General features: G+C 35.7%; 3 protein-coding genes across 5 annotated transcripts; all 3 read left to right on the top strand.

Annotated features, from left to right (window-relative positions):
* Positions 1-610: 610 nt before the first annotated feature.
* Positions 611-5,008, top strand: LOC132109726 (serine/threonine-protein phosphatase 2A catalytic subunit alpha isoform-like). 2 transcript variants are annotated; one of them, XM_059516033.1, is made up of 7 exons: positions 615-1,047; positions 2,112-2,321; positions 2,420-2,593; positions 2,695-2,784; positions 2,897-3,058; positions 4,009-4,127; positions 4,244-5,008. In XM_059516033.1, the coding sequence occupies exons 1-7, from the start codon at positions 946-948 to the stop codon at positions 4,314-4,316; spliced, it is 930 nt and encodes a 309-aa protein (XP_059372016.1). In that variant the 5' UTR covers positions 615-945; the 3' UTR covers positions 4,317-5,008. The 2 variants fall into 2 exon arrangements, with proteins under 2 accessions (XP_059372017.1, XP_059372016.1); XM_059516034.1 differs by lacking the exons at positions 4,009-4,127; positions 4,244-5,008 and adding an exon at positions 3,627-3,930 and having other exon boundaries at positions 611-1,047; positions 2,897-3,123.
* Positions 5,009-7,318: 2,310 nt separating this feature from the next.
* LOC132110149 (sideroflexin-1-like) lies at positions 7,319-13,136 on the top strand. The gene is made up of 11 exons (XM_059516745.1): positions 7,319-7,475; positions 10,135-10,310; positions 10,406-10,576; positions 10,671-10,769; positions 10,879-10,954; positions 11,109-11,194; positions 11,563-11,690; positions 11,943-11,992; positions 12,189-12,238; positions 12,342-12,389; positions 12,490-13,136. The coding sequence occupies exons 2-11, from the start codon at positions 10,141-10,143 to the stop codon at positions 12,584-12,586; spliced, it is 975 nt and encodes a 324-aa protein (XP_059372728.1). The 5' UTR covers positions 7,319-7,475; positions 10,135-10,140; the 3' UTR covers positions 12,587-13,136.
* A 6,071-nt stretch (positions 13,137-19,207) lies between these two features.
* septin8b (septin 8b) lies at positions 19,208-25,239 on the top strand. Of its 2 annotated transcripts, XM_059516031.1 has the most exons (10): positions 19,208-19,338; positions 21,241-21,355; positions 21,440-21,635; positions 21,725-21,911; positions 21,996-22,157; positions 22,290-22,386; positions 22,770-22,938; positions 23,040-23,172; positions 24,268-24,446; positions 24,842-25,239. In XM_059516031.1, the coding sequence occupies exons 1-10, from the start codon at positions 19,309-19,311 to the stop codon at positions 24,843-24,845; spliced, it is 1,272 nt and encodes a 423-aa protein (XP_059372014.1). In that variant the 5' UTR covers positions 19,208-19,308; the 3' UTR covers positions 24,846-25,239. The 2 variants fall into 2 exon arrangements, with proteins under 2 accessions (XP_059372014.1, XP_059372015.1); XM_059516032.1 differs by lacking the exon at positions 19,208-19,338 and having other exon boundaries at positions 21,241-21,351.
* The last annotated feature ends 1,827 nt before the right edge of the window (positions 25,240-27,066 follow it).

The following is a 27,066-nucleotide window of genomic DNA, read 5'->3' as shown; positions in this document are numbered from 1 at the left end:
AGAGTTAAATGAAAAGCACAGAGTAAAGAATAAACTATGGTATATGAGAAAGTAAAAAAAATATGAACATGAAAACAATGTATGGATAGACAATATTTTAAGTATATTTATAACGATATTTAAATGAAGTATGTTAAAGACCATAATGAACGCTGCTTCTTTACAAGATACACAGAATCACCTCCCAGAAACAGAACATAATAATAATAATAATAATAATAGGAAAAAAGTACCTTAACCTTCCAGCAACAGAACATAATGTAGTAGTAGAAGTAATAGATGATAATATCATTGTTATTACTACTTTATTTTTTTATTAAACCTAACAATGTAGCGGTTCTCAAAATAAAACTTTGTGTCATTCCCCTTGTACATCAGTTGGCGGCACTAAACGCACAAGAGACAAAGCAATATATCTGCGACAAAGACTACTATGGCGAAGACTTAACTGGTCAATATTAATAAGGTCATGCTGACGGTCATTGACAGCCAGCCTATTGCAAACGCCTTGGCTTATACATATTAAATAGGTCATAAAGAGTCTGGCTCATGAATATTAAGAAGGACGCCTTCACTGTAGTAGGATTCGTTATTTTGAATGCGGATTAGGTGACGACAACCTACATGAGCAGATTCTTCTTCGCTGCTGTGCATCATAACCAGACTCTGACCGAAATCAAAGGAGCTTTCAGGCTTACTTTTAATCGCTTACTGTTTACAGAGAACAGTAATTCATCGATTTATTCTTGAGGGAGTAAAAGTAACATCGTTTCACTTCATTTTGAGGCCTTGGAAGTTTTTCAAGTGACCAAAGACTCAACAGCTTTATTTTTTTTTAACTGGGATTGATTCCTTTGACGCATGACGCCAAACCCAAACAAAACATTTTGAGTCATTTTACTTCATTTTTTAACATTACTTGAATGATTTAAGGAATTGTCGAGAATGGACGAGAAGGTTTTCACGAAAGAACTGGACCAATGGATCGAGCAGCTGAACGAGTGCAAGCAACTGTCGGAAAACCAAGTGAAAATCTTATGCGAGAAGGTGAGTTCCGCGTGACGGTCATCCTCACCCGTCTCAGTGTTGCATTGTAGGTTAAAACACGTGTTTTGTCAGGCGGTCCGTGGGCGCAGCAGCAGACTGGCTATATTTGTTTTCGGCTCAGATACAGTTGCAGTGTGCCCTTCCCACTGGCCGCTTACCCGAAGATGGCGGTGCTGAATTATTCTATTATTGGCCGTCTGTGCGCCATCAATGTGACTATTGGTTGTTGGCTGTGTAGCGCAGTTAGCAACCAGAGCTCGTCAGGTTATGCCCACTTTACTGTTATTCGTTGTCAGGCAGACTTTTGCGTTTGCCTTTTGCTTTCTAAGCAAACGTACAGATCCACCAGCTTTATTTAAAAAACCCTAAACAGCTTATTTTTGGGTTTTATATATATATATATATATATATATATATATATATATATATATATATATATATATACACACACACAATTTATGTTCTTTTAATTTGTTAAAAATAGTCATTTTATGTAAATTGTGACTGCAATGTTAAAGATGCACAGGTTATTTCAAGTGGCGCATTTAGAATTAGTCCACCTGCATTAATCAGTATGACCTGATTCTTTTAAACCAAATATTTCAATGTCCTGTAACTTTACCTGCACAGTGTAAAAAGTGAAAATGTACGCTTGTTGCCTGAAAATAGTTGACCTAAAAATGAAAATCCTGTCATCATGTGCTCACCCACAAACCTGAGTTTGTATTGGGAGAAATATACATCTTTTATAATATATAAAAAAAAATGTAAAATTATAAAAAATAACTATTATAAGTAGTAGTATTATTGTAATTAATATTGTTGTTCATTGTGTTTTTTTTTTTTTTTTGCCAGTTAGACTCATTTATACAGCAAATTCAGGCCCTCAATCCATTTCCAAGAACAAAGGCATATTAGGCATATGCCAATATTTATTCATCGCTGATCCGTGTCAACATTGCCTCTCGCAGTTTGTTAGGAATTTTAAATGCACGTAAGGTTAATAGTTCAGAGCACCGTTTGTCTGCTTTTTTAGTCTAACCTGCCTGTTTGATCTGTTGCAGGCTAAAGAAATTTTATCCAAAGAGTCAAACGTTCAGGAGGTGCGTTGCCCGGTCACAGTATGTGGAGATGTACATGGCCAATTTCACGATCTTATGGAACTGTTTAAGATCGGGGGTAAATCACCAGATACCAATTACCTATTCATGGGAGACTATGTGGATAGAGGTTACTATTCAGTAGAGACAGTCACACTGCTGGTGTCTTTAAAGGTACATGAATGGATACAGCTTTAATTAATTAATATATTTTTTAAGAAAAATTTCATTTCCATTGTTAAAGGCTTGTTTTGTCATTTAAAATTGTCCAGGTTCGCTATCGAGAGAGAATCACCATCCTCCGTGGAAATCATGAAAGTAGACAGATCACACAAGTTTATGGCTTTTATGACGAGTGCCTGAGAAAATACGGAAATGCAAATGTTTGGAAATATTTCACAGATCTCTTTGACTACCTCCCTCTTACAGCCCTCGTAGACACACAGGTAAAACGGCTTGTGATTAACAGTGTTTCATCCATTGTATCTGTACTGTTGCATAGTAATTTGAGTGCACATAAAGCTTATGCTTTGCGCTGTCTCCACAGATTTTCTGTCTCCATGGAGGATTGTCACCTTCCATTGACACGCTGGATCACATCCGCGCATTGGACCGTATCCAAGAAGTTCCGCATGAGGTATAAATTCCACCTGTGAATATCAGAAAGACGTATTGTGTTACTATATTCAAAATCGTTAAGAGTCCCAGCTGTGAATACGTCACAGGATCTTTTGAAATCTCATTGGCAGGGTCCCATGTGTGACTTGCTGTGGTCAGATCCAGATGACCGCGGAGGCTGGGGGATCTCCCCCAGGGGGGCTGGGTACACATTTGGCCAGGATATCTCAGAAACATTTAACCATGCCAACTGCTTGACTCTGGTCTCACGAGCTCACCAGTTAGTGATGGAGGTAACAGAGAACCAATTACCATATATAAATATATGTTGGATACATGAATGTTTTATTAGTAGAAGGTAGGGATGGGACGATAACCGGTTTTATTGATAACCGTGATAAAATGTGCTGAAGGTTAGTAATATCGTTTAAAAATGAATTCTCATTAAAACCGTGTTTGATTATCGCGGTTTTAATAACTCACTATTAAATCATGTCCAGCCAGCAACAGTCTGACGCAAGCGCAGCGCACAATGTTTTTTTTGTTTTTTTTCGAGAAGGAATGGCGAAAGTCAGTGACTTTTCTATGCTTTTCTATGCTTCTACACTTTTCATTGTAAGGAAGGAAATGCCACAGAATTTAATCTTTCTTTAAATTAAGTGCATAGAGTTGCTTGTTTTATTGGTTGTTTGTTGATTATTAAATATAAAACTTGCTGAAATGTTTTCAGTGTGAGCATCAACTATTTTTGAACACTTTCATCTCGTTTCAACAAAACCGTGATAATATTGATAATCGTGATAATTTTAGTCACTATAATCGTGATATTAAATTTTCATACCGTCCCATCCCTAGTAGAAGGCCACAGGGAGTATTTGGTTACTAGTGATATTATTTATAAACTGATCATATTTACTGTAATTAAGAGGGTTATTATTGAGTATTTCCATGAAGTAGATGTACATTTCATTATATTTGCATTAATAGTGTTGCTATTATGACATGCCTCGTATATGCCGTATATCATATTTGAAGATGATTAATTTTGTTTGTTACATGAGTAAATTAAAATGTTACATGAAAAAATGCAGCATATCTGAAACTAAAGTGTAATAGACATTTGAAACAAATTTGTAGAAATTTGTGCAGTTCCAATGTAATTTTTGTTTTGAATTTGGATAATAATACACTTACCAACTGTAGATTAGCTAGTGGCTAACATATTTGTAAAACTTTTCTACAGGGTTATAACTGGTGTCATGAACGTAATGTTGTAACCATCTTCAGTGCACCTAATTATTGCTACCGATGTGGTAACCAGGCTGCCATCATGGAACTCGATGACACTCTTAAATATTCCTTGTACGTATAAAACATATAACAATATCTGTTTTTATTAATAATTCCCCTTTCCCTGTGTAATATATCAGTAATTTTGCTGTTATAAATATGAATATTAAAAGAATGATTTCCTTTAGTTTACAGTTTGACCCTGCACCACGCAGAGGAGAGCCCCACGTTACTCGTCGCACTCCAGATTATTTCCTGTAAAATTGGAAGGCTTTTTAAAAGTTACAGTATTGCAGCACTATCTGACCAGTGGACAATGATTATTCAAAGAAGACATGCTCATCTGTTCAAGTTCAATCCATCACAAACCCCTTTCCTTGGACCAAAACGTGCCATATCTATACTGCAATAAGATTGATGCAGTCTTCTCAACAAACACAATAATGTAACAGTACTCGTTCATCTGCATCATGTACTTTTCTCTCTTATGTACTAAAAAGCTGTTGTGTTTTTGATCAGCATATAAGGGTTTCTTCTGACTAAGGGGTTTATGTGCATTCTTCTAAAACGCTGTGTTTTGGATACTCTAAATGCTTACAAGTGGATAATGTTCAAGTTGTGATGAACTTAAAATAGTGCTGTGTATTATAGCTGCATTTTCATGCTGCATGGCCTCGGGTACACAATGAGCTGTCATCAGGCACATTTCCGACTGCTGTTTTAAATGATTGTCTACTGCAGTGTTTGTTACAGGTGGGTATGAGATACTTTAGTTTTAGTCCCTTTTCAATGTCTTTCAAGCACTTTTTTCAATGCAGTATTTGTTATTGTTCTTAGTTTACACAGCAGTGGTTTTGTTTTTGCTTTTGTATGTCACTGCATTATTTCCCAATTTGTAAATGAGAGCACAATTAAATAGGGATTTGAACGGCAATAAAGACTCTTGTTATTTATCTATGTGAAGCCTGTTTCTTTTTAGACAGCAGCTGTAACCATCTGTTCATCCTCTGCTGTAGGGTGGTGCAAAATGTTAGCAGTGTTGCTGATTGATTTTTATTGTCAAATTAGGTCATTCCTGTTATGCAGTAAGATATACTGAGCACTGTAACTATAAAAATAAAATATCCCTTTATTGTATTTCTTAATGGTTACAGTATAGTACAGTACAGACTTTTAGAAATATGGTCTGGTCAAGTTCAGGCAACTATTTAAACAATGAAAATTAAGAGGATGGAACCGAATAGGACATGAAGGCATGAAAATGCTATGCATAACAGGAATGACATAACAGGTTGGTGTTTAAAATGTTCGCTAGATGGAGCCATTTTCTTAACCAGTTATCTTTAAAGTGCCCCTTTTTTGCCATTTTTAAGGTTGCTAATTTTGTTTTATGAGTCTCCTAAAATAGGTTTACATGCAAGAAAGGTAAAAAAATAAAAACACATTAGTTTACTCAAAAATAGATTTAACTTTACCTAATTTCTAAATGATTCGTAAGCGACTCGTGCGAAGCAGTTCAAATTAGTCTCTCTTTAATCCCTCACTGCTGTGATTGGTCAGATGGCGCAGTCCTTTGTGATTGGTCCAGAGCCAGAGAGATTGGCTCTGGATTGGTCTACCGCGTACAGTGCGTCTTTTTTTTCACTCCAACTCAACATTTTACAGTAGTCAGGGGGGAACACAAATGAAAAGAGAGCAAATAATTTGTTTTACATAAAAAGGTTGAAATGTTTACATACATTAATGCACTTAACATTTTCCTTTTTTTTTTTCAAATTGTAAATAAACTTGGAAAAAAAATGAGTAACAATGGTTTATAATTGCTGTGCTTGCATTTATGTATACTAAACTTAGCCAACAAAGTAATAAATTAATCAAATAATATTCCTTATGGAATGACAGAATAACTGAAAAGAAAAAACATTTTCAAAACAAAGTTGAAAGCTGGGCGTGATATGATCTATAACAAATGAGCAGAAATTGATTGCATAAAGAAAGAAAAAACATTTCTTTAGGTAGACCACAAAATGTAGGATACATAGTATATCGATATAACCGTTAAATCTGTTTACAAGGAAATATTTACTGGGGTAATATTTATAAATGAGTAGAACAAACTCAAACTCTCCAACAGCAGAGCCAACAGGATAAAAATAATGCATAAAACAGTGCACAGCGCGTATCATAAACTAAACGGCCATTGCAATGACGGTATGACAGCTCTGGAGCCTTTCATAGACTGTGATCAATGCATAGAAAAGATGGTATGGATTATATTCTTCCAATTCGAGCCAGAGTCTGATGATAAAACAGTTGAACTGGCTAAACAGGGGAGGTGTTTGTTGTGATTATACTGAAACAATGTACTCTAACAGCATAGGATACAGCAGCATCTTCTTGACATAATGTTAACCACACAGAAGTGTTTCTGTTTGTACGTGGGCAAGTAGGCGACTTTGAAAGTGGGCAGAAATCATGAAAATGTGTTACTTCGTGACGTAGAGCCGTAACAGAATAAGATTTGAATTCCTGATGACTCACAATCGCAAACCGCGATTAATAGACATTTACTTTATTTATCGTATACTTTATTTACCATGCACTGTCTCCCTCACAACTTTGCATATAGTTTATGTTCACACACAGCTACATGACACACTGCATGAAAGGTTATATTTGAAAAGGCATAATGGGGCACTTAAACTCTAGTTAATTGTACAAATGACTATAGAATACCCTTAAAGAGACTTTGATTGTAGCTACTAGCCTATTGATGAATCTATCAATCACCCGCTTCGATTAAAAAGAGTTTTAATTAGCTCCTAAAAATAATTGGAATGTCGAAAAGGTCTTTGTTTTCGGAGGTAATTATGTAGTTAACATCTCTTTCTTTAGAGATTCAATATTTTTTTTTTTTTAAGTGTTCATTGGAATCCCTCTGTATGACATAGGCTACAATACATGTAAGAGCATTTATTTATTTGGTGAACACAAAATTCACACAGGTAGACAATTAACAGTTAAAAATGAATGTCATAAAATCTGAAGACTTAGAATGGATTTGGCATCTTTGAAGCTCATTACATTTCATAAATCTAAATATTTGCATTTGATTTCATGACAAAAGTCTTTCGTTGACTGACTAATGGATTTATATATATATATATATATATATATATATATAATGTTTTCTAGAATATAAATCGACTGTTACCATGTCACAAATATTTTCCAAGCTATTGAAAACTTTTATTTTGAATTATCATCAGCGTCTCTGGTTGGCTGGGAGAAGAGGGTGGCCTTTACTGCAGCGTTCTTCACCTTCATTCGTAAATACCAAATTAGCCTCAGTGCGCGAGACTGATATCTGCTGCGGTGTGCTGTGATTTGGTCTGACGGCGAGCTTTGCACTGTTGCACTGTAAGTAACGTTATAGATCTCCACGGATGCCATTGTCAAGATATGTTTTTTCTTCTTTTTTGCTGGCTGTATTAGTATGTAAAAGCTGCCAGTAAGTGAATTTGTGATGTGGCATCCAGAGGTTGATAAAGAGGTGCACATCTGGAGTTGTACAGATGCTTTTAAAGATAAAACTAACATTGATTGAGATGTTCATCATATGGAGCTATATTTGTTAACATGATATTTAAGCATAACATAATTCATATTTGGATTTATGACATATTGAAAACCCCAGTGGAAGCCACCTAACCGGTACTGACTGGTTTTGAACCATTCTTTGCCATTGAGCTATAGTGATGAAATTCTTACAATTGATTTTAAAACGAGACACCATATAAATCATGCCATTTATACTACAGTGTTTGCTCTTTAAAGAGCATCACCGTTTTAACACATAAAATATTGCCTATTAATTAAGATGTGTGCATGCATATTATTACAATGCTATTGAAAAAACACAGAATATTATATATTATCATTAATGCATAGTATTGGCCAAGAATTGGCTGTTTGGGGAAAGTGTCATAAACACGGTTTCTCTGTTCAAAGTTCAGTTCAGATCAAGAGGCTCGTGCATCGGTCAGTGTCTTATCAATGCAATCCATAGTGTGCACGCGCTGTTCTGCTGTTTTCATTATAGGACAACGTAAAATGTAGTCGCTTTGTTGCGATGTCCGAATCGTGAATCAATTGTTCTTTGAGTCGGCTCTTTGTTTAAGCTGATCGGTTCGAGTCTGTACCATACAGTCTATTGTCTGTACACGCAAGCAGTTTAAAGGATCGTTCACAAAAATGACTGAACGATTCGTTGACGGATCGAATTGAATCCGTCAGAATCATAGACAGTAAAAGGGTCAGAATCAACAACTGACTCAGTAAACCGAGAATTATCTCTTGTCAAATAAAAACTTATTGGCAAATAGAAGAACACGTTACATAAAACGTAAATCGATTTTTTTTCTACCATTTTACGTTGGTTTTACTTAAATGCTTGTTATGGATATTTAAATTAATTTTAATACTTAATGTAAATATAAATTAAATTACAAAAATACCATATTTAATACAACAAAATCTAATTAAAGCGTAATATAAAACCATGGCTACATATCGAAACGTTTCTAGGCATTTAAAATGTCACACTCTGGGATGTATGGCTGAATTCCTGAATTCTTTTCGAACCGGTTCTTTGAAATGAACTGCTCAAAAGAATCGACTCGGACTCGTCTGATAATCAACTGAGTCAGACTTCCCATCACCATTGAAACCCTGCGAAAAGCCAAAGCATCAAGTGATATGAACATGATTTGATTTAAAAAGACACGGGCCCATTTTTGTAGCTGTCAGCAGAGAAACGCTTGATTTATATTCGTCCCTTTAGCCGTCTTTGGTGCATTTTCAAGATAAAATGTCACCAAGCTGCAAGCGCGTGATTTCATTTATTTAATTATGTCAATGTGAATGCCTTTAATTGGCATATGAACATGCAAATAAATGGTTAAATTCCGTTATCTAAACTCAACCTCTGGTTGGTTTTCTAATCTTTATTGGAAAGGCATGGTTCAAAATAGTAACTTCATATAATTTAAAACCATATTACTTTCTTTCTTCATTGGAAAACAAAAATTGCAGTCTCAGCCTCAGTAGTCTTGGTATTCATTGTATGGAAAATAATGCAATGAACGAGAATGTTGACAAACACTGTCAGAACTTCACACACACTCTGTCAAACATCTTTTGTCTTTCACAGAAGATGAGAAAAAATGAGAATGAGTAACTGATGACATTATTTTGAGATAACTATCTGGTTTATGAATCCCCTTCCCTGAGACTCAGTTTCCACTCTGGCATTTTAGTCAGTTCTGTACAGAAACACAGGACATATACTGTATACAGAGGCGCTGCTTTATATGGGGACTAGCAGCACCTTATGTCGTTTTCTTTGGTTGGCTGGTCAGCTGTGTCTTTAGTTACACACTGATTCAGTGGTGGCTAAATCAGTAGAGGAATGTCATGTGCAAGCATTATTCAGTTGTTTCTGTGGGGGAAAAAAATCTAAAAATGACTTTTGATTCACTAGATCTTATTTTGCTATATTGTTTTTACCATATAAGAAATATAGTAAAACTGAATGTTTGACCAGAAATTAAAATTCTGTTTACATAACCGTTCAAATGTTTGGGGTAAAGTTTTATTTTAAAGAAATGACTTTTATTCAGTAAGGATGCATCAATGATTTAACTTTCTATTCATCAAATAACCTTGACAACAAATTAAGCAGCACCACTGTTTTCAACATTAATAATAACAAGAAATGTTTCATTTTAGAATGATTTCTGAAGGATCATGTGACACTGAGGACTGGAGTAATGACAATTGAAAATTCAGTTTTGATCACACGAATAAGTTACATTTTAAAATGTATTCAAATAGAAAGCAGTTATTTTAATATTATTTATTCGTATGATATTTTACAATATTACTGTTTTATTGTATCTTGAAACAAGTAAAGATCTTTCCATGCCCAAACTTTTGAACAATAGTGTACTTCCCATCAAAAATACCTTTTGTGTTTCAGGTCAAGAAAAGTGTTTTTAACAGTGTAATATCTTCACAGTGTACCATGGCAGCTGAGTGTACCATCTCCACCTCCATTAACATTAAAGAGCCACGCTGGGATCAGGGAACATTTGTGGGTCGAGCAAAGCATTTCTTCACTGTCACAGACCCGAGAAACATCCTCCTGTCCAATGAACAATTAGAAAAAGCGTGTCAGATTATTCTGGATTACAAGTAAGATTCTGCTCTGCATTCATGTGCTTTTCGATAGCTTTCATGCTACATGGTTTTCTAACAAATAGTAATCTTCCATTTTCCTCTCGTGGAAGAAAAGGGGTGGTAACACCAGGTCTCACAGAAGATGAGCTATGGAGGGCCAAGTATGTTTTCGACTCAGCATTCCATCCAGACACAGGCGAGAAAATGCTCCTGATTGGTCGCATGTCTGCTCAGGTCCCCATGAACATGACCATCACTGGATGCATGATGACGTTCTACAGGTGAATTTGGTGGCTTTGACTTTTTTTTTTTAACAGTAATTGATTTGCCTACATGTAATGCTGAATATTTATAAAAATAATTCTTGCTTTTTAGAACGACTCCAGCAGTTCTGTTTTGGCAGTGGATCAATCAGTCTTTTAATGCAATAGTCAACTACACCAACAGGAGCGGAGATGCCCCCATCACAGTAAAGTATGAGGACTTCAGATCATGCATATGAACATATTTTGCATTTATCTTGTGCTCTACTTTGAACTGTTTTGCAATATCCCTAAATTCCTAATATATTGTGTTCTTGCAGCCAGCTTGGCACAGCATATGTATCAGCCACTACTGGAGCCGTGGCTACTGCATTAGGACTTAATGCATTAGCAAAGGTAATGATCTTGCTTTCTAATGTTTATGGACTGTAACTCTTCAACTGCAAAGTAATAAATAGAGTGTTTACTGCTCAGTGCTCACTCTTTGTGTTCATGTAATAATCCATATTTATGTTTAAACTAAAAATTATTTAATCCCACTGTCTTTCAGCATGTGTCTCCGCTCATAGGACGCTTTGTTCCTTTCGCTGCTGTAGCTGCTGCTAACTGTATTAATATTCCACTCATGAGACAACGGTAAATAATTATCTAAAACAAATCATGCATAAAGCGCTTTGAGCTGATTTCACTAGGGCTGCTCAGAATTGGTTTGTTCGTTAGTCATGAAATACTGGAATTACACAAAATGTGCATGTGAATATTCTATATATAGTTCAAACCTTTTGAATGTTTTTGAAAGAACTCTTATGCTCACCAATTTATTTGATCAAAAATATAGTAAAACATTGTGAAATATTACTCAAATCTTCAGAAATCATTCAAAAATTTTTTTTTTAAATCTGCTGACCCCAAATACTTGACCAATAGCGTACCAGTAGCGTATACTGTGTGCACAGTATAACAGACATGAATTGATGTGAGCTATGTTGTTATGTTTCAATCAGGGAACTCCAACATGGCATTCCAGTAACAGATGAGAACGACAACCGGTTAGGAGAATCTTCAAAGGCAGCTCAACAGGCCATCACACAAGTGGTGGTTTCCAGAATCCTCATGGCCTCTCCGGGAATGGGTTCGTTTATTACAGTACAACGGACTTCGCAACTATATTTTTCAAATTATCCATGTACAGTGACCTCCAAAAGTCTGAGACCACACTTAAAATCTGGAATCTATTTTAAACCTAGAAATAATGTTTAGGAATTAAGTCCCTCCTTGTAGGTTTTATGCAAATGCAATATGTTGATTTATCAAAGTGCATATTTGTTAAGGACACTGTAATTACAAATAAATAATTGATCATTCTAATTATATCTTCCTATAGCAATCCCTCCATTTTTAATGTACTCTTTGGAAAAGAAGGCCTTCCTCAAGGTAATTTCAAACTTACATTATACATATTTTGTTTGCATGGCTGAAAATCGTAATGAAAGCTATTTAGCCTTAAGCAGAGAACATATACATCCGACAACAGTGTCCGGTCTGCTTGAATGCATTAGCCCTTAAAATGGCCCCATAGAATCAAGGGCTTTGTTGGCAGGTTGATTTTCTCCCCCTTCATTTTTTTCAGAGGTTTCCGTGGATGAGTGCACCCATTCAAGTTGGCTTGGTTGGGTTTTGGTGAGTTGCCAAAGATAGACTGATGGTCTAATAAACAGTTATTTCCTGAAAGGGATTAAAGAATTTGTGACCCACTCTTTTGTAAATTTTTTCTCCTTCTTAGCCTTGTGTTTGCAACCCCATTGTGTTGTGCGTTATTCCCACAAAAGAGGTGAGAACATTTTCGAAACAGTTTGAATCTTTCGGAATAACTCTATTGGTTTTATGAATCATTCTGTTGCATTTCATAATGAAATGCATCATTCATGCAGTTCAATGGCAGTGAGCCGTTTGGAAGCCGAGCTACAGGAGAAGATTCGAGCCAGTCATCCTGGAGTAGAGACTGTCTACTTCAACAAAGGACTGTAAAAACAAACGTCGGTGAATCTGCTCTCTACTGTAATGGTTTCACGTCCATCTAAAACATCTCTTTGTTTGCCAAAGTTCACCCGTTCCTCTCCAGGACGTCCCAACTCATTTGTCATTTTGTAAGATGTTTTTACAGTTTTGACTGTTTTTGCTGATCTTTGCCAATCTTTTCTGACGTGTATGAAGGTGCACACTACTCTACATACATGTAGCATTGTTGTTGTTTTTTTTCAACATTTGAAATAATTTGGTTTGCTGCCAGATTATTCCATGTGCCATTCAATGTCGTTTTCAGTAAGGATCAAAGATGGCTGGTGTTGACCTTGTTTTTCTTTTCCTTGAGTCTGTTTTGCATTGTTATTGTCAGTATTTTGTCTTTATCTCTTCATGAGGGTTGCAGTTTATGCGTTACTGCCAAATTTAATTTCAGTTGCAAGCAAAATCAAGGGACCTCTTAATGACAATAGTGCAATCCGTTGAAAACATTGCCAAATACAAACCTCTGGTGCACATTTCCTTAGACGCAGGTTTGATAAACCGATTAACTACAGCATGGGTTTTAAGAAGTGTTTGATCTATTTTACTGTCCTTAGTATTTGAGTTTAACTAGGATGTTATACAAGAATAGTGTGTACAGTCGTGGCCAAAAGTTTTGAGAATAACATAAATATTAGTTTTCAAAAAGTTTGCTGCTAAACTGCTTTTAGATCTTTGTTTCAGTTGTTTCTGTGATGTACTAAAATATAATTACAAGCACTTCATACGTTTCAAAGGCTTTTATCGACAATTACATGACATTTATGCAAAGAGTCAGTATTTGCAGTGTTGGTCCTTTTTTTCAGGACCTCTGCAATTCGACTGGGCATGCTCTCAATCAACTTCTGGGCCAAATCCTGACTGATGGCAACCCATTCTTTCATAATCACTTCTTAAAGTTTGTCAGAATTAGTGGGTTTTTGTTTGTGCACCCGCCTCTTGAGGATTGATCACAAGTTCTCAATGGGATTAAGATCTGGGGAGTTTCCAGGCCATGGACCCAAAATTTCAACATTCTGGTCCCCGAGCCACTTAGTTATCACTTTTGCCTTATGGCACGGTGCTCCATCGTGCTGGAAAATGCATTGTTCTTCACCAAACTGTTGTTGGATTGTTGGAAGAAGTTGCTGTTGGAGGGTGTTTTGGTACCATTCTTTATTCATGGCTGTGTTTTTGGGCAGAATTGTGAGTGAGCCCACTCCCTTGGATGAGAAGCAACTCCACACATGAATGGTGTCAGGATGCTTTACTGTTGGCATGACACAGGACTGATGGTAGCGCTCACCTTTTCTTCTCCGGACAAGCCTTTTTCCAGATGCCCCAAACAATCGGAAAGGGGCTTCATCTGAGAATATGACTTTGCCCCAGTCCTCAGCAGTCCATTCACTATACTTTCTGTAGAAGATCAATCTGTCCCTGATGTTTTTTTTGGAGAGAAGTGGCTTCTTTGCTGCCCTTCTTGACACCAGGCCATCTTCCAAAAGTCTTGGCCTCACTGTGCGTGCAGATGCGCTCACACCTGCCTGCTGCCATTCCTGAGCAAGCTCTGCACTGGTGGCACTCCGATCCCGCAGCTGAATCCTCTTTAGGAGACGATCCTGGTGCTTGCTGGACTTTCTTGGACGCCCTGAAGCCTTCTTTACAAGAATTGAACCTCTTTCCTTGAAGTTCTTGATGATCCTATAAATTGTTGATTTAGGTGCAATCTTAGTACAATATCCTTGCCTGTGAAGCCATTTTTATGCAACGCAATGATGGCTGCACGCGTTTCTTTGCAGGTCACCATGGTTAACAATGGAAGAACAATGATTTCAAGCATCACCCTCCTTTTAACATGTCAAGTCTGCCATTCTAACCCAATCAGCCAGACATAATGATCTCCAGCCTTGTGCTCGTCAACATTCTCACCTGAGTTAACAAGACGATTACTGAAATGATCTCAGCAGGTCCTTTAATGGCAGCAATGAAATGCAGTGGAAAAGTTTTTTGGGATTAAGTTAATTTTCATGGCAAAGAAGGACTATGCAATTCATCTGATCACTCTTCATAACATTCTGGAGTATATGCAAATTGCTATTATAAAAACTTAAGCAGCAACTTTTCCAATTTCCAATATTTATGTATTTCTCAAAACTTTTGGCCACGACTGTATGTTCGTATAAGTTTTTCTACCTGCTGACAGTGCATGAACAAAGTTTTGTAAGTGAAAATAGAGTGAGGTTAAAGTTCAGCGTGTTCTCATTGACTGTTCCAAAGTCCACTCCTCTGGCAGTTCAAAGTAACACATTGCTTTTCAATGCGAACTTATCAAATCTGCATCTGTTTTCTATTTTATGAAAATGCCATTTTCTTCAGTTTTTTTCATATTGTGTTACGTTTAAGGTAACGCACAGCGATCTCCATTAAACCTACAGGAATAACATGTAACAGCATATAGGTTAAAGACTTATGGAAGGTAATGTGTCATTTTCTGTATATTTTAAAGAAAAGACACAATCCAATACTTTTTTTTTAATCTAGTCTGATTTTTTCCTTTAATTAAGTGCTACACAGCCTTTTACGTAAATCCTGTTCTTGTTTGCCATCTACACTACATGGCCAAAGTACATGGACAGTTCCTTTGAATGAACAGGTTTGGCTATTTCAGTAATTAATGCAACTGCAAAAAGACACTATCTAGAAATTGTTATTTTAGTAATCTAAATTACTCCAGTCCATCAATTCATGTCTTGTGAAGTGAAAAGCTGCATGTTTTTAACTCTAAACCATTGCTTCAGGATGACTTTTTCACTTTAGTAAGCATAATTATGGATAAAGACTATTACAAACACACAGATTTTGGCTTCACAAGACGAACTGTAACATAGACTTTGAACCAGTTCCCATCACAGTGTCCATGTTCCAAAAGCCAAGGTCGTCCTAGAAGAGTTTGGAGCAAATGGATCAAATCAAATAATGCTTTTAGTTTAAAGCGACATATGGGTATGTGTTTGAATGCCCATGTTTTTTTGGCTATGTTATGTATTTTTAGATTTATTGATGTTCATCTTTGTTAATTTTCTGTTTAATTGACTAAGTCTCCATGTGGTGAAGTATTTAAATATGTAACCTGCTCAGAGAGCACAACAGCTCTCGGTCAGCTGTGTGTTGAGCGCTCTGATCTTTGTTGTTGATGTGCCACATTTGTTCAGTTCATGAATGTAGTGTTGGCAGTAATGAAATCAAACTGAGATATGTATATTTCCGTGGATAGACTGCTGGTTCTGTTGGTAGCCACTCTTTGTTTTTGTTTTAATTGTGACAAAAGCACAACAGTCCTTGTTCTTCAAGATTCCCTGAAGGTTTTCAGTATTATGCTTCATGTATCTCTGTGAAAGATGATGGGTCGAGGACAATTCTATGTGTTTATAATAATGTGTTTATTGTGTCCCAATTACATCACTAACATTTGCAGGGCCTGCGACAAATGTTTGTTGTCCCCCTCAATGAAGGCCCTAGGTGCTCAGATCTTTGATCATTCCTATTCCATTTGAGATCTGTGATAGTTAAAGGATCTTATATAATTGAACTGAATTCATAACTGATGTTTCAAACAACTGCTGATTTATTCAGGGGAATCACAACAGCAATGTAGCCACGAGGATCTTTAGACAGGAATTTACAGCACATCTCTTATTTGTAATCATTATAAGGTAGTAGACTTTAATAATATAGGCTAAGTGGAATACAGTGTTTTCCTGGACAAGAAAACAGTCCCTTGTGTGTTGAACACATTAGCATAATACTGTTTGTTTCCTGATCCCATATTATGTAATCAATCAATATAGCTCAAGGCATCTGTATACTTGGAACAAAACGGCAATAGTCTGACTCAATGGTCTGCTCTTCAAATGAACAAGTCGCTCTGATTCGTATAATGATTTGTTTACAGTGAATACGATGGGTGTATGATTTTCAAGATGAATATTTTAAAAATGTTTCTTATTTTACAGTGTAGCCTACTGTTTAGATTACACTGTACTCTGTGGATTACCTAAATGAAATAAAGAGTATTAAGCAATGGATCGATTTTGTGGCCTGTCCTCTTAACTATATTGTTTGGTGTATCACACTAGAGGGTTATGCATTTACATTTCTAACAGTTTCCTCAGTATGAATGAACAGAAATTCATTCAGTTCCCTTCAACTGGTTGTTGTGCTATTTATAATATTCTGCCCATGTCACGCTTCAAAATAAATGTCTTTGCATTAAATGACAAATATATATATATATATATATATAAGTTTAAATCAAATCATAAAATAATATACTAGTTGGCTTCGAACAGTAGTTCATGTGATGAACCTCTTTTACAGTTTTTCTCAGTCCCTTTGGTGCATTTCTCAAATCAGAAATGAAATTCTCAAAACTACTTGTACAAACTCCACATCATCTAGTCATTTATACACATCATAAAACCAGTTTCTCATTCTTTTGAACAAGTTGCGATTGCTTTTGTACATTGTGAATTGTGCAAGTGAATATTTACTAATGAAGAGAATGTAGATGATAAACCAATGATAAACCATTTCTCTGAAAAAGCTCAAAGGTTCATCTCATGAATCTTCAGTTAGAAAGCATATACTGTATAGACAGAGGACAACACAAGAGTTACAAAATCTGACAATGGACTTTTTTTTTTTTTTGTCAGAACACTAGTAAAAGTGTAACTGGGAATTCTACCCAGTCTCTTTCAATCAATATCCCACATACAGTAACTAGTAAATGTGTACTTTTGAAATGTATATATTTCATACATAAGCATATGGCATACTGTTCAATACAGTAGTTTACATCAGAACATACATAAGTTATATTGACAACATGACTAAGCAATTTGACTGTCTTATCTTTAAACTATGACACAAGGACTTGTCATTCTGATGGCACTGACATGTTCATTGACACAGATATTTATTTTTGAGAGATGAACTAAGGATTTTGAGCAAGAGACTGGCTTTTGCAGGAAATCCATGGTGTTTTGCTATTTGCACGAGTTGTTTTGAGAAATGCACTTACTGTTTTGCAAATCTCAAGGATGTTTCGAGAAATGTACCAAAGCAACTGAGAAAAACTGTAACTTGAGGGAAACCAACACGTCTTTTTTTATATTCGCAAACATTTTTGGAAGAAAAAAAGGTAGTTAGAAAAGCTCTTAAATCTTTTATCTGAAGGTTCTGCTATATCTTTGTCTTTAAAATTCATAACTTTTTAATATGACCCAAGTGTCTTCTGTTACTAATTATAGGTAAGGGGTAGGCCTATAAATAACAAGGGGAAAGGGCGACACATACTGGACATACTTGGAACTCAGCACTTCTGGCTGTGTACTGTAGACAGAACATTAGACTAACACAAAACCTGAAGATGATGAATTGTTTGAACCATTTCGAAGCCTCTGTGTTAAACACACACACAAACACGATAATATATATCATATAATTAATATATAATATATATAATAAAAATGAAACTGAAGTGCATACTTTAAGTTTGAATTCAAGGGGTTGAACAAAAACATAACATAAAACGCCTAGGAATTACAATCTTTTTTTTTTTTACTGTCTTAAGTCATGGACATCGATCACCAGAGACTGGGTTTGATCAGTTGTTGATTGTTTGTGGGTCTTTCTTCGTTTAGTTTTGTCTTCAGCAAGTGAAATGAAGGGTTGAGAATGTGAAAGAGTTTTTCTTTACCATGGATAGGATCCTCCAACCACTGTTGTCCTCTGTGGACATGCAGGCCTTTTTATGTTGCTATGCTCTCCAATCCAACTGTTGATTTGACCGCTCTGAATGTTCCTGCTATCTCTCTGATGGATTTGTTTTGTTTTTGAAGCCTAACAATTGTCTTTCACCTGCAAGGAGAGCCTTTGACTCCATTATGTGGGATCACAGCAGCAGCTTCCAAATGAAAAAAACACATAAAATCAACTCCAGATCTTCTACCTGCTTAATTGATGTAGAAATAATGAAGAAATAACCCGCATCTGTTCATGAAATGACTTTTGAGTCAACTGTCCAATTACTTATGGTCCTTTGAAAAAGGGGGGAGGTAAAGAGCTGTAATTCCTTAACCTTTTATTTTCCAATTGTTATAAGAATACTCTCAAATTAAAGTTTACAGTGTACACTTTAAGCCCATATTCATTATGTATTTGTAACTTAAATTATGTTTTGGTCAACAGCTAAAATAATAAAATTGTGCCTGTGTCATAGATATAAGATTATTGATAATATAATATATTAAATTAAATTAATTAATTTTCATCAGTTGGTTAGTTTAAATGAAGGAACAGGTAGTTTAGGTAACTACATCTGCTGAGAATCTTGTCCAGCACTGAGATGTTCTTGATTTGACACTACTTTAGAGAGACACTCAACCCAAAGAAGTCTTTTCTGAATCAAGTGTGTTTGTAAGTGTAGGAGGAGGAGTGAACGTACGTGGGCAACCCGGACAGCATTTTAATTCAGACAGAGGGTGTTTCCATCAAGTGGCCATATTAGAAAGAGAGAGAGAGAGAGAGAGAGAGAGAGAAAGAGAGAGAGAGAGAGAGAGAGAGAGAGAGAGAGAGAGAGAGCGCACGGAAGTCGGCGCAATAAATGAAAGCATATACTTTCAGTGCTTTCTATCGCATTAATCTGCATGGCTGCCACAGATGTAAACATATATCCTGTAAGTTTTTTTGCCTTTTATATTTACTGCATATTATTATTCTAAATATGGTATGCATGTTCTTGATAAAGTTGCAATGTGTGCAGCGAGAGGTATGAAGACTGGATTAGTTGGTCAGAGAATTTTGCATATTTCATAATTTGCCTGTATTTATGTGCTAATATGCACAGTAAATTTGTTGATTGCAATGGATTTTTTGTGTGTGTGTGAGCATATGCTTGTAATTTATATTTATAGTTTAACATTGGGGTCTTTCTCTGGTTAAATCCACTGTCAAAGTAATTTCAAGCTGATTAGCTCTTGTAAGTAGATCAGCTTTGGTTCTTCAGGTTGCTGCTTCAGTCAACATGCATTCCATGTCTGTAACGTTTTTACATTTGTGCTAGATTATCATCCTAATACTGTTCATTTATTATTTTTAAAATGCCTTTTAACTTGTTGCATTTGTTAACCCAGGACTTAAAGGATGTTTCCTAGGGCAAAAGCAGTGGAAGCCTTCAGTTAGTGAGAAACACAGGCTGCATAAAGAGTCCTTTGTGCCCCAGTGTGTGTGTTAAGAATACTGGGGCAGTGGAACAGATGAAGGCTGTGTGAAACACTTCCTTGTGTTTGTACAGAGTGAGGAGCTCTGAATACCTCAGCATGCTGCTTTTCTCTGTGATCGAGACTCAAACCCGGGTTCATGCATACCAATATGCTCAGTTACTTACAAACTGACATGGATCAGCTTTTCCGCTTTGATGATCAGTATCTCCCATGAACTAATCGACACACTGGTGGACTTATATTTGTGATGGAGCACTGGAAATATTTTGAAATATTATTACAATTTAAAAACAAACATTTTCATTTGAATATATTTTAAAATGCAATTCATTTCTGTGATGGAAATGAAACTGCATTTTTAAAAAGCACTCTTAAAAATAAAGGTGCTTCATGATGCCATAGAAGAACCTTTTTATCTAAATGGTTCCATAAAGAACTTTTAACATCTGAAGAACCTTTTTTTTGAAACAAGTGGCAAAAGAAGATTTCTTTTAGATTATAAAAAGGTAAGAAGGAGATGGTTCTTAAAAGAACCTTTGTCTGAATGGTTCTTTGTGGAACCAAAAATGTTTCTTCTGTGGCATCGCTGTGAAGAACCTTTTAAGCCCCTTTATTTTTAAGAGTGAGTCTTCAGTGTCACATGATTCTTCAGAAATCATTCTAATATGCTGATTTGATATTTCTATCCATGTTGACAATAGTTGTGCTGTGTGATATTTTGGTGAAAACTGAGATACATTATATTTACAGGATTCTTTGATCAATAGAAAGTTCAAAAGAACATAATCCATTTACAAATAGAAATCTTATAAAATTACAAATGTATTTTTCTGCCAATATCTCTAAAAATATCATTCCAAATGCAAAAATTTGAACAATAGAAAACATATGATATATTATTAGATTTAATATTAAATGTAATTGTACTGTTAATGAACTTACTTAGGCAAACTTCAATACGTGTATATATTTACTGTTTAATTGATTTTTAAATAATACAATGAATAATACTTTAAAAAGACAGAATTTAACTGCACTTTAACTTAAAACGAATACTCCACCCCAAAATGAAAATTTTGTCATTGCTTCGTTCGTCTTCGGAACACAATTTAAGATATTTTGGATGAAAACCGGGAGGCTTGTGACTGTCCCATAGACTTTTTAATTGATCATTAAAACCATTAGTGTTTTTGCAAACAAGTTTAGGCCTAAATGTTTCTGATAAAAAATTAAATCCACTAATATAACTAATATAATTTTGTACATTGAACATTTTTACAAAGGCACTTGTAATGACACTCTCAAAAAGTCCTGCTATGTCATGTCAAACATTTTTTGGCTGTTGTCATTTCTCAGAATGAGGAGATGAGGACTCTCTCTCTCAGCGGTCATGTGGGTTTTGACAGTCTTCCTGATCAGCTGGTCAGCAAATCAGTGAGCCAAGGATTCAGCTTCAACATTCTCTGCGTAGGTGAGGATAAAGTGCTTTTAAGCTTCTGCAGACCTGGTAGGTAAATAATCAAATCGATACAAAAGACTATGCCCTCTCTTACAGGTGAAACTGGCATAGGCAAATCTACATTAATGAACACACTATTTAACACAACGTTTGAGAATGAAGAGGCCAGTCACTTCAAGAATGGTGTGCATTTGCGCCCCAGAACATACACCCTGCAGGAAAGCAATGTGGATTTACAGCTAACAATTGTAGACACTGTGGGATTTGGCGACCAGGTTAATAAAGAAGAAAGGTAATACTTGAAACTCAAGTTAAATATATGGTAATAAGAAACCCACTGACATTGATAATGAAGTACCAAAGCTTCTTGTTTCTCTGCAGTTATAAACCCATTGTGGACTACATTGATGCTCAGTTCGAAAACTTCCTTGAAGAAGAACTTAAAATTAAACGTTCCCTTTATAACTATCACGATTCACGCATCCACATCTGCCTCTATTTCATTGCTCCCACCGGTCACTCGCTGAAATCTCTGGACTTAGTTACCATGAAGAAGCTGGACAGCAAGGTACAGTGTTCACAAAGTGTATGTTATATATATTCTACCTCATCGTAGGATTTATAAATATCCATATTTTTCCTTCCCAAACAGGTCAACATTATTCCCATCATAGCGAAGGCAGACACTATATCCAAGAGCGAGCTTCAGAAATTTAAGATCAAGATCATGAGCGAACTGGTCAGCAATGGTGTTCAGATCTACCAGTTCCCAACAGATGATGAAGCTGTGGCTGAAATAAACTCTTCTATGAATGTAAGAGAAGCTTGAGTAAAAATAGATGTCTTAAAATCAGATATGTTTTGCTATTGATCCGAACAGACACACACTACAATATATGCTCTTACACTGGCATCTTTAATGTTGAGCCAGTGACTTGTGTTGCAGGCACATCTCCCTTTTGCTGTGATTGGAAGCAGTGAAGAGGTTCAAATTGGGAACAAAATGGTGCGGGCCAGACAGTACCCATGGGGGGTGGTGCAGGGTAGGTATTGCTGCCAATAGTACACATAGAAGAAATATGAAATAACTTTGAAGAATTGACTTCCTTAGTAGGGAAAGAAATTCTATGGAAGTCAATTGGGACCATCAACTGTTTGATTACCAGCATTCTTTAAAATAACATATTTTATGTTCAGCATAAGATAGAAATGTATACAGGTTTTGAATGATATGAGGGTGAGTAAATGATGACAACATTTTCAAACACAACTATTCTTATACATACACAGTATGTCTGGTTAGAAATCACAGTGCATTCTGTAGTTTAACATTAACGCAAAACAAGCAGAAAACTGTATCTCGATTACATCATGAGAACTACATCAGATTATCAGGGAAGTTATGATTTCTGGGCTTTGTCCTCAGTGGAGAACGAGAGTCACTGTGACTTTGTAAAGCTGAGAGAGATGCTAATTCGTGTCAACATGTTGGACCTGAGGGAACAGACCCACGCCAGACACTATGAGCTGTACCGCCGCTGCAAACTGGAGGAGATGGGCTTCAAAGACACCGACCCTGACAGCGAACCCTTCAGGTACTGCAATGACTTCTCAACAAGAGTATGTAATAAAAGAGGCAGTCAATTCGTCACAGTCATGGCATCAAGTGAGCAGAAACATCTGTCCTCACATACAGTCTGCAGGAGACATACGTGGCCAAGAGGAGAGAATTCATTGGTGAGTTACAACTCAAGGAGGAGCAGATGAGACAGATGTTTGTCAACAAAGTGAAGGAGACAGAAGCTGAACTAAAAGAGAAGGAGAGAGAGGTAAGAACCACTATTTATTTTTTAATGGAAATACATTTTCAAGGCAGTATGTCATTTGTACTAGCCTTACTTTTATATAAATGGTCATGTAAAACTACATTATATCTGCCTTTAATGCAAACATTGCTTTAGGTTGAAATAATAATAAAAAAGTAATACCTGTCAATTTTCATTAAATAAAAAATGTAATTCTTGTCCCCTTTGATTGACAAAATATTTTAAAACTTGTGCATTTTATTTAAAAGTAAATATTTAAATACTTGTCACTATTTATTAAAATTTGAAATAAAAACACTTACATACAAAACATACTTTTTAATTAAACTAAAAAAATTAATAGTTCAATAGTAAGTTTTTTACTTTAACAGTAACAAAGCCTAAAGATGTTTTTAATAACTTGAAATGAATTCACTTTCTATTGAATAATAAAATATTTAATTTAAAATGATTAAATACTTCTCACTTATTATTAAAAAAAATAATATTTAAATATCCCATTTTAGTAAATAATAAAATCGAAACAAAACGGTTAAAAACATGTCACCTTTTATTTAAATAAGCTAAAAATATTTTTTAAATATACAATAAACCCTTTATGATTAAAGTAAATACAGTGGCAAGTATTTCAGCACTTGTGTTGATCGTTTAAATAATAATGGAATTAAAATGTTAAAATAATAAAAATAATATTTCAGCACTTGAGTTGATCGGTTAAATAATTGTAATAATCAAAACTCCATAATCATCAGGAAGAAGGAGGCGGGAACCGGCGGACAATCAAAATGAAACTTTAATAATCAAAATAAACACAAAACAAATAAAATAAAACCACACAAATAAAAACCAAAACATAAAATAAAGCCCAGGCCTGGTCCTCTCTCGTCCTTCACTGTCGTCGCTCCTGTTTTATATCCTTCCATCTCCTTCGTGGGACTCGAGACCGGTGGGTCGAACAGGTGTCGTTCATCTCCAATCACTCCACCGGCCCCGCTCTGTTCCCACATCCCTCGGCCCCGCCCCACTCGTCACAATAATATTGGAATAAAACTAAATAAAATTAAATAAAATACTGAGTATCTTGTTCTGTATTCCCAGCTGCATGAGAGATTTGAGATGTTGAAACGTACACATCAGGAGGAGAAGAGGAACCTGGAGGAGAAGCGTAGAGATTTAGAAGAGGAAATGAATACCTTCAACAGGAGGAAAGTGGCTGCTGAAACCCTACAGTCTCTTCAAGGCTCCTCTGCCCTCAAAAAAGACAAAGAGAAGAAAACGTAAGCCTTCTCCTCCTCCCTTTCCCCCCATTTCATCCTCTGAGACTATCTGTTCCCATCTCTGGTAGTCACCGTCTGTGTATGAGACTGATCTGTGTCTGCATTCACAAGCGTCTGAGGTCTTTTTGTTTGTCTGAGTTTGGCTGACCGTCTTTGCTTCTTCTGGGCTCTGATGCCAGGGCAGAGGATGCTGGGATAGAAGAGCTTCAGTGCTGTAATATTAAAGCACACTAGACAGGATCTTGGCATGCTTAAGGAGAACGAGATAGATGATGACACTAGTTGCCTGGTACTACCAGCTGCCAGATCAGCATGCATTTACGCCCCCTGATTAACTGTGTTTTTCATTTTTTTGCACTCACTTTGAATAAAATGAGTGTTTGATTTCTTTTCAGTTAATTGGCGACCCAAGGAAGCATCAGCATCAGTAACTGCTCAGTCATTTTACAGTGACACCAGCTTGCCATGCTTTCAGGTGATGGTTACATGTAAAACGAGCACAATTCAGACTGTGATGATCCACTGATGTGTACTTGATTCTTCTGGATTTACATTTTTATTAAAGGGATAGCGGTTCACCCTAAAAATGACATTGTCATAAATTATTCACCGTCATACTGTTCCAAACTCGCATTACTTTCTTTCTTCTGTTTGTTGAACATAACATATTTTATGAAGATTTTTTTGTCTATAAAATGGGCCTTAATGTTATGCAGAGGGAAAACAAGTTGGAATTGCATGCAGGTGAATAACTGATGACAGAAATGTAATTTTTTGCATGAACTCTGTTTTTAAGTTATATTGTATTGGTTTAATTAACTTTTGTCATTGTCTTATATTAACACAGAACTTGACTATGATAATTGGACTTTTAACATATAATTTAGACTTTTGTACATGAATATATTTTCCTCTAAGCAGTTTTACCAGATTGAAAAGACTGTATAAACTGAAATCGTTTTATATTAACCAGAATAATTATGATATTTTTACATGTTAAATATCTTTGCTGATGTTATGGCATGCCTCTGCTACACAAATATAAATGTAAATTTTTCAGTTTAAAATAAAAAATGCTTTTAAAGTTTATTTCATTTTTTGTATTACTTGCGGTCTTCTAGAAATAATTATGGAAATAAATACATGTGTGAATAAAACGTAAAAATGACTACATATAACAAGTATAACATATAGATATAACAAGAAGTATATATTTCTTTATTTCCCTATTATTACATTTATGCAGGTTTGGGCTTCCATCTAAAAGAACCACTTAATAATCTTTTTCCCACAATCAATTTAATTAAGAGTTTATATGTGAGAGAATCGAGAGAAAAAAAATCATTCTTTTTGAAACCAGTGCCTGGTGCCTCCTTATAGTGTGTTTTTAGATTTAGTTCATTTCTTGAGGCCTCTGTCTGCATATTGCTTGACCTCAGAAAGGTACAGAAGTAGAAGATTTGGATCAGCCTTAGTGGCTTTTGCCAAAGGATTACCATGTGTACTTAACCAAATCCCAAAAGTACTTAAACCACAAGTTGCTGATGTTGTTTGCAGATGGTGCTTGATATGAGTTAAACAGGTGCCTGTACTGAACGTTTCATTTACACTTGAACAAGCCGCTGATTATCAGACACATCAGGACAAAATAGTACCGAAATAAAGAATGAGGAAACTCAGCTCGTGTTCATTCTGTTGTTTATTGTTCTGTTGAAAACGTGTTGCTCATGTGACTCAGAGTCAGCGGCATTAAAGGAATACAGAAGGGTTAAACGAGTCTGCATTCTTACCCAACACAACAATCCTCTATCTGTCATCTCTAAGAGCAAACTATGCAGACTGAAACACCCTTGAAAACAGTTAAAAGGCTTCATAAGGCCATGGTGGAAATGACAAAAGATAAAAAAAATAAAAACAAGCGGTTTATCTTACACTGACCGGTCCTCAGATCTCAAAAAGCAGACAAAAGACGTGAACGACCTCTGATCTGAACCAAGCGGATAGTTGGAATGTGCTCTTGTACAAAAGTCAGGTAAGTTCAAATAAAATTTCATACTCATTCTCTCACATTGACAAATACAATCAAACTTATATATCTATGAGGAGACAATCACTGTACTCTGGCTGTTTATTTGAACCAATGTCCAGTAAAAAAAAAAAAAAAAAAAAAAAAAAAAAAAAGGTTCAAACAAAAAGAACAATTTTTAAAATCAATGTCCCCATCTATATGATGGTGAATCCAGCATGTACTTGCACTGGCTAAATAAATAAACTCTCTTGTGATTGGCTGACCATTTATCAAGAGGGTGTGGCTCTTGATTGGTGGACACGCCGACACATTGTTACAATTTGCATACAATATATGCAGTACTTAATGTAAATAATCTTTCACTTAATATTTTGTGCTCTAGTAACTTGTGTCTTTAGATACATTCACTCCTACTTGATGAGTTTGCTATCTGTCAAACAGACCGAGTTTCTTTGGCTGACAACTTCATCTGGCTGATGCAGCCATATAAATCTGACAAAACACCATCCAACCTAAAACAAACATCATATATGCCTGCATCTTAATATTATCTTCTTTATCAAACTTAATACTTGTATATCTGTACTTGTA

This window comes from Carassius carassius, chromosome 29 (assembly GCF_963082965.1).
Source record: "Carassius carassius chromosome 29, fCarCar2.1, whole genome shotgun sequence".
NCBI classification, from domain to species: domain Eukaryota; kingdom Metazoa; phylum Chordata; class Actinopteri; order Cypriniformes; family Cyprinidae; genus Carassius; species Carassius carassius.
This window is presented reverse-complemented; position numbering and strand designations above follow the sequence as displayed.

What these genes read in the sequence shown, in the direction of transcription:
- LOC132109726 (XM_059516033.1), top strand. Translation starts at nt 946, where the DNA reads ATGGACGAGAAGGTTTTCACGAAAGAACTGGACCAATGGATCGAGCAG. An exon ending in TGAAAATCTTATGCGAGAAG is followed by an intron (nt 1,048 to 2,111) that starts GTGAGTTCCGCG and finishes GATCTGTTGCAG; the next exon opens with GCTAAAGAAATTTTATCCAA. An exon ending in CTCACCAGTTAGTGATGGAG is followed by an intron (nt 3,059 to 4,008) that starts GTAACAGAGAAC and finishes ACTTTTCTACAG; the next exon opens with GGTTATAACTGGTGTCATGA.
- LOC132110149 (XM_059516745.1), top strand. Translation starts at nt 10,141, where the DNA reads ATGGCAGCTGAGTGTACCATCTCCACCTCCATTAACATTAAAGAGCCA. An exon ending in CATGGCCTCTCCGGGAATGG is followed by an intron (nt 11,691 to 11,942) that starts GTTCGTTTATTA and finishes ATCTTCCTATAG; the next exon opens with CAATCCCTCCATTTTTAATG. An exon ending in GCGTTATTCCCACAAAAGAG is followed by an intron (nt 12,390 to 12,489) that starts GTGAGAACATTT and finishes TCATTCATGCAG; the next exon opens with TTCAATGGCAGTGAGCCGTT.
- septin8b (XM_059516031.1), top strand. Translation starts at nt 19,309, where the DNA reads ATGGCTGCCACAGATGTAAACATATATCCT. An exon ending in CCCATGGGGGGTGGTGCAGG is followed by an intron (nt 22,387 to 22,769) that starts GTAGGTATTGCT and finishes CTTTGTCCTCAG; the next exon opens with TGGAGAACGAGAGTCACTGT. An exon ending in TAAAAGAGAAGGAGAGAGAG is followed by an intron (nt 23,173 to 24,267) that starts GTAAGAACCACT and finishes CTGTATTCCCAG; the next exon opens with CTGCATGAGAGATTTGAGAT.